Genomic DNA, 11,790 nt, shown 5'->3' on the forward strand with positions numbered 1-11,790 from the left:
AAAAAAAAAGTTTTCCTCCACAGCCCTCAAGGATTACACCCACTTCACCCTACCCTAGGAACCTATGCAGGGCTGATATTTAACTAGTACATGTCAGAAGAGCCATACCCATCTTTAAAATACTGAAATACTTCCATCTTAGATGGTAAATCGCAGCAGCCTGACCCCCAAGTGCCTCCTGAGGGCACTGACTGCCCCAGCATGGGACCATTCTAGAGGTCACTGTCCACTGCCCTAGTGGGGGTGGATGCTGGGTCCCAGTAGAAGAAATGGTGCCCTGATACCATGGCCAGGAATGCCTCATCCTCATTTGGCACCAAGGCTCTTTGCTCCTTGCCCTTCCCTAAGTTGCCCTCAAATGGCACTTGTTGAGGTTTCAGTGTGCTAAACTGGTGGTGAAAAAGAGAATTTTGAATATCACTTAACTTATATGGATCTGTTATTTCTGGTTTGCCCTTTGAGATAACCCTCTTATTAGCCTCCTTTCTGTTCAGCTACTGCTCCATACAGAGTCCTCAAGTGGCTCAAACGGTAAATGCTCAACCACTAGCCAAAAGGTTTGCAGTTTGAACCTACCCAAAGGCATCTTGGAAGGCAGGCCTGGTGATCTGCTTCTGAAAGTTCACAGCCTTGAAAACCCTATGGAGAAGTTTTACTCTGATCATAAGGGGTCACCAGGAGTCAGAATCGACTCTACGGCAACTAACAACGTTGTGTTGCCTTGACCTTAGCCCTATGGACAAATCACATGTAACCAAGAGGTAACACATACAACTCTAAAAGGTCTAGAGAATCTCCATGCATTGTGCCCTGAAATGGCCTGAATTCCTAATTTTGATGTTCCATATACCAAATTCTGTATAATTAAACCATTTATGGTCCTTTGGTTTTATCATCTTACTGGGTTCTCCATTTTGGCTATCTCTATCCAAAAGAAAAGAGAACCGATGCCTCTGTTTTTTGTTTGTTTGTTTGTTTGTTTTTTTGTAAAGTTGTAAAATATCTTTAAGGAGATGTGATACTTGGGTTTGAAACTCCATTGAGTAATTGCCCACCTCAGCTCCAAAGTACATAGGAAATCTTGAATCTAGCTTTGAAACTTGAGAAGTTCATCAGGGAGGGAAAGAAAAGGGATTCCCAGCGTTGATGCAAAGCACAACACAGGATGGGGCACAGGGCGTTCTCCCATCTATTCATTCCAAACCCCAGCATTCACCTCACCAATGACAACAAGGGTGGTTCTAAGAAAAAAGCTAAAGAAAACTGTGTTTGGAATCAACTCCTCTCATGTATCCTGACTCTGGTTTCTTCATGGCGGTCAGCCCAGTTTCTCATCTGTTATCTTGAATACTCCAAAATTAGGCTCTTGGAATGGCTGATCTAGACAGGGACTCAGCTCTGACACTGCCTGTGGGACCCAGGGCAAGTCTCCTGACCAACCCCACTCAGTTTCTCCATCTGAAGGATGAGCATACCAACAGTTCCTTGGTGTCAGGATAATACTGCTATGTATCAATCTGTAAGTTTCAGTCATCTTTCTGTGCTCACAGTGTTATTTCAATTAAACACCGTCTTCCATTCCCTCAGCCTGATCAGACCAGATAGATGTGAGTCACCCATGGCAGAAATAGGAGGGGAAAAAAAAAATGAATGAGAATTTAATGTAAGGCAGAAAGATTCTGCTATAAACTTGCAGAAGAAGTTTCAACTGTATTCTCTTGGAGGGACAAGATAACTAGGACACTGAGAGAGCAGTGGAAGAGACAGAGAGCAGCCACAGAGACTGAAAGGGAGGAACAGAAGAGCCAAGAAAATCACTATCCAACTTGAGTATGAGGCAGCTAAATGGAAGCTGACTGAGCATAGAGCTGTCCCTTTCCAATGTCAGCCCATCATCCACTTTGGAGTAACATATCTGTGCCCCCAGAGAATCTGCCCAGTAACTTCCAAACACGCATACACTAAAACACGTGCCATATAATAACACTACATCTCATGGTCCTGAGCACTTGTAAGAGCCCCCAGAAGAGAAAGAGTTGTATGTCTGTGGATTTTGGTGACGTGAACGGAAAGCTACTTCCTGATCTTACTCCTGCAGAGTAACTGAGCATTGAATGAAACTGTAGTCTGAACTGGCCTGGCCATAGTGGTAATGTTACCTATTTTTATCCCAATTAGTCCCTTAGTAGTTTAAAGATCATAAGCATTACACTCTGTCTCTCAAGCTGGGCTTCCTCATGGATGACATGGTGATACTACCTACTTCATAAAGCTATTGGGAGTCTATCAGGGATGTGCATGCGTGTGTGTGTGTGTGTGTGTGTGTGTGTTTCTCTTTTGCACTGTGGACTATCAGTGCAGCTTTCCAGACACAGATTTGCCAACCTGGTGTAAGAGCCCAGAGGACCATGAACGGTCTAAGCTCTCCCTCTCCCCACCCCCCTAAGCTCACACATGTTCTTATATACCCAGATGCCATACTGATAAGCATAAAGGGGAGACAAGGATCTCCGAGCATTTTCCCAAAAGATATAGTTTAAACTAAACCAACTGTTTCAAACAAGAATAGAGGAGAGATTATTAATTGGTGAGTTTAATGTGTAACTTTATCTGCCCCTTCCCTCACTGAAGAATTATGAATTAGAAAAAATGTTATGTTAGTTGCTTTCCACATCCCCTTCTAAGATTTAAGATATTAAAGACGGAATCCTCAAATCTAGAATTTAAAATTACTTCCTTACTCAAAGTACAGGATTTCCAATGGTGGAAATGCAGACACCCAAAGAGACAGTTAAGGAAGTACTGTTGAGCTGGGACCTTCTACAGTCTGGGTTCTCAAAGTGAGGTTTATGAATCAGCATTATCAGCAATAGCTAGGAGAATTGTTAGATATGCAGACACTCAGGCCCTACCCAAGTCCCTCTGAATTAGAATCTGCTTTCTAGCAAGATTCCCAGGTAACCAGGTAACGTGCATGCACATTAGCATTTGAGAAGCAATATACTGGAGGGCTTGGATGCCCCACTCAAGACACCAAGCCTGGCTGCCTATCCTACTTATTAAAGTTGCCAGTCAGGACAGGCCATCTCATATAAAATCCATTTTCTAGAATGTGCATGTATTAAAACTAAAAAGCAAAACACTCAGAAAATGCCATTCTCACGACTATTAGTGGAAAAGTTCTTAAACATTTGATGAGAAAAATATGAGCAGACAGTTGCTTACTGTTCCATCACATTGGTCATCCTTAATCCTCATATACATCCATGCATTCTTCACACTTTCAAACATGCAAATTCCAGAGCTGATTTTATGCACTTTCCAGTAGGATTTTTCAGACTGATTCCCACTCCAGTGCAGCTCACATCAGACTGGAGACACAGGGCCTGGTGTAGGCTGGTAGAAAGCAGAACCACAGCACTATGGAGGAATATACCCTTCAAAGCAACAAACAGAACAGAAAGACAGTAAATTACAAGCTTGCATTTCACTAGAAGGAGATGGCTATAGAGTCCACTTTCTTACAGAGGTTTCATTCATCAGGATCTTACTGGAAGCCAGACGGCTAAAAATGAGCTAAACCAAAAAAAAAAACAAACCCACTGCCATAGCGACCCTATAGACAGAGTAGAACTGCCCCACAGGGTTTCCAATGAGTGCCTGGTGGATTCGAACTGGCAACCTTTTGGTTAGCAGCCTTAGCTCTTAACCACTACACCACCAGGGTTTCTAAAATGAGCTAAAGAAGGAAATAAATAATTTAATTGCTATACAAAGCTAAAAAAAAATTGATTCATTATAGTTTACATTAATCGTTGTTTATTGAGATTGTATTAACATATAAAGGTCAGTATCAGGTATTACAGGCATTAAAAACAAAGATACACAAAACAAAGACACTTCGCTTAAGTAATTTGCAATCTCTTTAGACAAATTGGAGTCCCTGGGTGGTGCAAACTGGCGAGCAGTTAAGTGCTTAACTACTAACTAAAAGGTTGGCTGTTTGAAATCTGCTTCTGAAAGGCCACTGCCTTGAAAACCCGATGGAGTGCAGTTCTACTCTGTAACATAGGGCGTCACCATGAGTCAGAATCGTTTCTACTGCAACTGATTTGGTTTGGTTGGTATCCCCTCTCCTGCCTTCCAGTGAATGCTGACTCATGGGGACCCTATAGGACAGAGTAGAAATGCCCCCACAGGGTTTCCAAGGAGCGGCTAGTGGATTCAAATTGCCAACCTTTTGGTTAGCAGCCTTAGTTCACTGTAGCTCTCAATCACTGCACCACCAGGGTTCCTTGGTTGGTATAGACAAGTAATTGTAATACTAACACAAAACAGAATAAAACGAATGTTCTAGAAGAGTACATGAATTATGAGATTACTTTATGGATATTAGTTGACTGTATGCATGAGTGAATGAATGAATGAATGAAAAAAGAGGCATAAAAGTACAACTAAATATTTAAGTAAATGCTGTGTGATCAATAACTTAAGAGACGATATAAACAGCTATTGAAAGTTAATTAGAAATACACTAACACAGTAGATAAATGGAAAAAAGACATAAATAGACAAATCACAAAAGATAAAATACAAATAGTGAATAAACATATGGAAATATTGTCTTTTGTAACTTTCAAAATGCAAGTTAAAATTATATATTTTTTCCTTCAGAAAATTGTCAAAGATTTTCTCTTTAATAACTCAACACTGAGGTCAATGAGGTGGGTACTGTCCTACGCAGCAGAAGGGAGTAAGAATTAGTACATTTCTGGAATGAAATTTGACAGTATGCTTCAAGAGCCTTAAAAATTTTATATTCTGACTCTTAAATATCTAAGCTTAAATTAAATTATCAAAGAAATGGAAACCCTGGTGGCATAATGGTTAAGAGCTACGGCTGCTAACCAAAAGGTCGCTAGCTCAAATCCACCAGGTGCTCCTTGGAAACTCTATGGGGCAGTTCTACTCTGTCCTATAGGGTCACTATGAGTCAGAATCGACTGGATGGCAACGAGTTTGGTTTTTTTTTTTAAGCTAAGAAAACAATCAAAGATGTGGTCATAGACATATGTCGAAGTATATTTATTGCAGTATCATAACGTAGAAGTGATCAAATGAAAATAGATTAAATGTCCAATAACAAAAGAGCTAAATATATATACATATATATAAATGTATATTTTTGGAGCCATGGTGTCGCAGTGGTTAAGCTCTTGGCTGCTAACCAAAAGGTTGCAGTTCAAATCCACCAGCCATTCTTTGGAAACCCTACACTGTCCTATAGGGTCGCTATGAGTAGGAATTGACTTGACAGCAAAGAGTTTGCTTTTTTTTTAATATACATACACATAAATAGTAAAAATTCTTATGTTTGAATGTTATACATTGTTAAAAATCATGTTATTTTTGGAATTAAAATAATGTAAAAAGGGTTTATAAGTATAAAATTTATAAGTATAACAAGGTTTGAAAACAAGCAGATTTTGGTTTCAATCATGTAACACAACTTGCTAGCTATGCTATATTAGACAAGATTCTCAGCCTCTCTAAGAATCTTTTTTTTCACCTGTGAAATACAGATAACAGTAAGTGTCAGTATTTTTATGATGAACTTTAGTTTTGTATGTGGTAAAGGTCTCTGTAAAGTTTCTGGCACAAAGTAGGCACTCTCATAAATGACAGATATTATATAAATATTATAAAATTATTTTTAAGTTAAATTCAAAAACATACTGTAAAGAAAGACACATAGCATTATCAAATGATCACATGTATGTAACACTCAAAGGGTGTAAATTCTATTTATGTTAGAAAAGTTAAATATACAGATTCTTATGGGTCTCAAATGTAAGACTCTAATTTCTTAGTAAGAATCCTCACATCCATAGTTTTAACCCCAAACTTCAGTAACATATAGGATGTTACTCCCATTCCCATTTCCTTGCTGTTAATGCTGTTATTTCTATTGCCTTTCAGTCTGGGTCAAACAGGACTGTTGTTGTTAGGTGCCATTGAGTCAGTTCCGACTCATAGGGACCCTAAGTACAACAAAATGAAACACAACCCGGTCCTGTGTCATCCTCACAACTGCTGTTATGTTTGAGCCCATTGTTACAGCCAATGTGTCAATCCATCTCGTTGACTGTCTTCCTCTTTTTCACTGAACTTTTATCTTACCAAGCACGATGTCCTTCTCCAGGGACTGGTCTCTCCTGACAACAAATCCAAAGTACGTGAGATGAAGTCTCGCCATCCTCGCTTCCAAGGAGCATTCTGGCTGTACTTCTTCCAAAACAAACCTGTTCGTTCTTCTGGCAGTCAATAATATATTAAACATTCTTCGCCAGCACTGTAATTCAAAGTCATCAATTCTTCGGTCTTTCTTATTCACTGCTCAGCTTTCATATGTGCATGTAGAGATTGAAAATATCATAGCTTGGGATAGGTGCACCTCAGTTCTCAAAGTAACATCTTTGCTTTTTAACACTTTAAAGAAGTCTTTTCCAGCAGATCTGCCCAATGCAATGCATCGTTTGATTTCTTGACTGCTGCTGAAGTGGGCATTGACGGTGGATCCAAGTAAAATGAAATCCTTGACAACTTCAATCTTTCCTCCACTTACCATGACGTTGCTTATTGGTCCAGTTGGGAGGATTTTTGTTTTCTTTGTTGAGGTATAATCCATACTGAAGGCTGTAGTCTATGATAGTCATCATTAAGCGCTTAAGTCCTCTTCACTTTCAGCAAGCAAGGTTGTGTCATCTGCATATTGCAGGTTGTTAATGAGTCTTCCACCAATCCTGACACCGCATTCTTCTTCATTCAGTCCAGCTTCTCAGATTATTTGCTCAGCATACAGGTTAAATAAATACGGTGAAAGGATACAACCCTGACGCACATCTTTCCTGAATTTAAACCACTCAGTGACTCCTTGTTCTGTTCAAATGAGTGCCTCTTGATCTAAGTACAGGTTTCTCATGGGCACAATTAAGTGTTCTGGAATTCCCTTCTTCCCAATACTATCCATAATTTGTTATGATCCACAAAGTCGAACGCCTTTGTATAGTCAATAAAACACAGGTAAACTTCTTTCTGGTATTCTCTGCTTTCAGCCAAGATCCATCTGACATCAGCAATGATACCCCTTGTTCCACATCCTCTTCTGAATCCAGCTTGAACTTCTGGCAGTTCCCTGTTGACGTACTGGTGCAACCTTCTTTGAATGATCTTCAGCAAAATTTTACTTGCATCTGAATTCTATTGGATCACCTTTCTTTGGAATGGGTACAAAATATGGATCTCTTCCAGTTGATTGGCTAGGCAGCTGTATTCCAAATTCTTGACATAGATGAGTGAGCACCTCCCGCTCTGCATCCATTTATCAAAACATCTCAATTGGTATTCCGTCAGTTCCTGGAGCCTTATTTTCACCAGTGCAGTTTGGACTTCTTCCTTCAATAACATAGGTTGTTGATCATATGGTACCTCATGAAATGGTTGAAAGTCAACCAATTATTTTTGGTATAGGATGGTAATGGACACTAATGCCAGTTAGTGGAAGGAAGTGTGACAACTGCAGTGTGACTCAATTCATCAAGAGTTTTCCCCAACAGAGTAAAAGAAAATGATGGCTTTGCTCCATTTTACCTTGACATAAATCACAAATTCTTTTGAAAGATCTGCATAGTCTGTTGATGATCTATCAGCTAGTTTGCCATGATGATCAAAAATGACTGTATGACCAGGAACCAGTGTTGACTCAAGAAGGGCACAATGACTGATACAGCACTCAAAGCTCAGTGGCCACAACACCAGTGGCATAAAAGACAAAGAACCAAAAAAAAAAAAAAAAATCTTTGAATTACTAACAAAAAATACTTAAGTAAAAAGTATCTGGACATATATGTACGTGTGGGTCTACTCCACTCAGCTCAACACCTTGTTCACTCTATACAATTTCATGCTTTGGTAATTCACTCATTTGGCTTCCCTAGCCTGACTTACAATGACTTGCTCCAGGACTTTCTTCTTCTCTTGATTTCTCAGAACCAATTGCAGAATGTTAGGTAACAGTAAAAATAACTCCAGCAGCAGGATAACTTAACAAGATATTAGTATGTATTTTATCATATGTATTTTTCATTTCTTCATTTGTGTTCTCCTAACTCAAGCCTATTTGAGGATGAAAGCTGAAATTGCCAGAAGTCATTTCCTCATTCCTAGGTTTTGCTTTCAAAAGGCTAAACAAATTGAGGAGGTTATGCTACAGACAGCATTCCTAGTTCTGGGAGTGTTAGAGGTCCAACCCCATCTCCCCTCAGTGACCTGGGGAGGTAGTAGAACCTGAAGAGAAATAATTCATTGGTGTCCCTTGGATGGCTGGACCCAAGGTACTAAGGCTACCAACCTCAGCCAGGTTCCCTTGTCCAAGTATAGCATGAAAGCACAGAGCTATTCGCCTTCAAGAAACCACATGGTGAATCATGAGCATATCAGCCTGGCCAGTGTGAACAGAAGCTAAGACGTTGTCTCCACATATTCTGAGACCCCATACCAACTGAAATCTTGTGTAAAACAAGAGGAATCTCTTAATGACTAAGATAGAATCTTACACCAACCTAGTGGAATAGGGGCTTAAAGGTAGATTTAATTTGATTCTAGAAAAATAAATTAATGGTGCATTTCTTGAACTCTTTTTTTTCCCCAGGACTGTGTTCAATTTTTTTTAATTTTCTTTTTATTGTACTTTAGATGAAGGTTTATACACAAATAGTTCCTCATTAAACAGTTAGTACACATATTGTTTTATGACATTGGTTAACAAACCCCATGACATGTCAACACTCTCTTTTCTCAACCTTGGGTTCCCTATTACCAGCTGTGATGGTTAAGATTGTGTGTCAACTTGGCTGGGCCATGATTCGCAGTGTTTTAATGTAATCACTCCCATGATTGAATATACTGTGAGTAGCCAATCAGATGAAAGGGAGTCTCCTTGGGGGTGTGGCCTGCGTCTGTATATAAGCAGACGTTCTGGCTTCTTGCTCTCTCTGGATCCTGCGGCTGTTTCCTGTCATCTCATCTCCCGTTCTTGGGACTTGAGCTGTCAGCTTATCTGCCGAACCTAGGATTCATCGATCTGCACAGCCTGTGAGCGGGAGCCTTGCTCTCCGACCTGCCGATCTTGGGCTTGCTAGCTTCTGCCGCTGTGTGACTTGGGAGAGGCCTCTACCCTGATCCAAGGAATTGGGACGTTCTAGCCTCTAAAACCACGTGAGTTGTTTCCTTGATATAACCTCTCTCTATATATATTTATACACTTTACTGGTTTTGCTTCTCTAGAGAACCCACCCTAAGACACCAGCTTTCCTGGCCCCTCCTGCCTTCTAGTCCTTGTCCCTGGGCTGCTGTGTCCCATTAGTCTCTTTTTGTTATATGGGACTGTCTAATCTATGACTGAAGGGTGAACCTCAGGAGTGGCTTTATTACTGAGCTAAAAGGGTATCTGGGGGCCATATTCTCAGGGTTTCTCCAGTCTCTCTCAGGCCAGTAAGTCTGGTCTTTTTGTGAGTTAGAATTTTGTTCTACATTTTTCTCCAGCTCTGTGCAGGACCCTCTGTTGTGATCCCCGTCACAGCAGTCAGTGGTGGTAGCCAGGCACAATCTAGTTGTACTGGACTCAGTCTGCTGGAGGCCCTGGTAGTTGTGGTCCATTAGTCCTTTGGACTAATTTTTTCCTTGTATCTTGTTTTCTTCATTCTCCCTTGTTCCTGAAGGGGTGAGATCAGTGGAGTATCTTAGATGGCTGCTCACAGGCTTTTAAGACCCCAGACGCTACTCACCAAGGTAGAATGTAGAACATTGTCTTTATAAACTATGTTATGCCAATTGAGCTAGATGTTCCCTGAGACCATGGTCCCCACAGCCCTCCGCCCAGCAATTCAGTCCCTCAGGGAGTTTGGATGTGTCTATGGAGCTTCCACGACCTTTCCTTGTACAAGTTGTGCTGGCTTCCCCTGTATTCTGTACTGTTTTACCCTTCACCAAAGTTATCACTTATCTATTGTCTACTTAGTATTTGCCCTCCCACCCCTCCTATCCCTTGTAACCAACAAAGATTGTTTCTTTTTGTATGTAAACCTTCTCATGAATTTTTATAGTAGTGGTTTCATACAATATTTGTCTTTTTATGATTGACTTATTTCACTCAGCATAATGTCCTCCAGTTTCATCCATGTTATACGATGTTTCCCAGATTCATTATTGGTCTTTATCGTTGCATAATACTCCATTGTGTGTACATACCATAGTTTGTTTATCCATTGATCTGTTGATGGGCATCTAGATTGTTTCCATCTTTTTGCTATTGTGAACAATGCTGCAATGAACATGGGTATGAATATGTCCATTTGTGTGACGGTTCTTATTTCTCTAGGATATATTCCTACGAGTGAGATTGCTGGATTGTATGGTATTTCTATTCCTAGCTTTCTAAGGAACCATTTTCCAAAATGGTTGTATCATTTTGCATTCCCACCAGCAGCGCATAAGAGTTCCAATTTCCCCGCTGTGTCTCCATTTGTTATTTCCAGTTTTTTTTATTTGTGTCAGTAATGCCAGGGTGAGATGTCACCTCAAAGTGGCTTTGATTTGCATTTCTCTAACAGCTAGTGATCATGAACATTTCCTCGTGTCTGTTGGTCACTTGAATGTCTTCTTTGGTGAAGTGTCTGTTCATTTCCTTTGCCCATTTTTTAATAGGATTATTTGTCTTTTTGTTGTAGAGGTGGTGGATTTTCTTGTAGATTTTAGAGATTAGACCTTTGTCTGACTTGTAATACCCAAAAATTTTTTCTCAGTCTGTAGGTTCTCGTTTTACTCTCTTGGTAAGTCTTTTGATGAGCATAAGTGTTTAATTTTTAGAAGATCCCAGTTATCTAGCTTATCTTCTGGAGTTTATGGGTTGTTGCTTATGGTTCGTATCCTGTTAAAGTCGTGTATTAGGGCCTTTAGCATTGATCCTATTTTTCTCTTCTATGAACTTCATAGTTTTTGGCTTTATATTTAGGTCTTTGATCCATTTTGAATTAGTTTTTGCATATGGTGTGAGATATGGGTCCTGTTTCATTTTTTTGCAGATAGACATCCAGTTTTGCCAGCACCATTTGTTAAAAAGACTATCTATTCCCCATTTAATGGACTTTGGGCACTTGTCAAAGATCAGGTGACCATAGGTGGATGGATTTACATCTGGGTTCTCAATTCTGTTCCATTGGTAAATGTATCTGTCATTATACCAGTACCGGTACTTGACTACCATAGCTTTATAGTAGGTTCTGAGGTCAGGTAGTCTGAGTTCTCCTACTTTCTTCTTCTTCTTCAAAAATGCTTACTTATTTGGGGCTTCTTCCCTTTCCACATAAAGTTAGTGATTAGTTTTTCCATCTCTTTAAAGAATGTCGTTGGTATTTGGATTGGTATTGCATTGTATTTGTAAATTACTTTGGTAGAATTGTCATTTTCACAATGTTGAGTCTACCTATCCATGAGTGTGGTATGTTTTTCCATTTATGTAGATCTCTTTGAGTTTCTTGCAATAGTGCTATGTAGTTTTCTTTGTATAGGTCTTTTACATCCCTGGTTAGATTTATTCCTAAGTATTTCATTTTTTTTAGGGGCTATTATAAATAATATTGTTTTCCTGATTTCCTTTTCATTGTTCTCTTTATTGGTGTATAGGAATCCAACTGATTTTTGTATGTTTATCTTGTATCCTGCTACTCTGCT

General features: G+C 39.7%; 1 protein-coding gene across 1 annotated transcript in view; it reads right to left on the bottom strand.

The window, feature by feature from the left end:
• Window positions 1–11,790, bottom strand: part of LOC101341390 (uncharacterized) — a gene marked incomplete at its 5' end in the record, with an annotated part of 229,369 nt that overhangs the window by 182,460 nt on the left and 35,119 nt on the right. The window contains 3 exon segments of the mRNA XM_023727725.1: window positions 3,226–3,344; window positions 3,347–3,437; window positions 7,651–7,798. Coding sequence (XP_023583493.1) covers window positions 3,226–3,344; window positions 3,347–3,437; window positions 7,651–7,798 — 358 coding nt within the window.

The sequence above is a fragment of the Trichechus manatus genome, unplaced genomic scaffold, assembly GCF_000243295.1.
Source record: "Trichechus manatus latirostris isolate Lorelei unplaced genomic scaffold, TriManLat1.0 scaffold00018, whole genome shotgun sequence".
Taxonomy (NCBI): domain Eukaryota; kingdom Metazoa; phylum Chordata; class Mammalia; order Sirenia; family Trichechidae; genus Trichechus; species Trichechus manatus.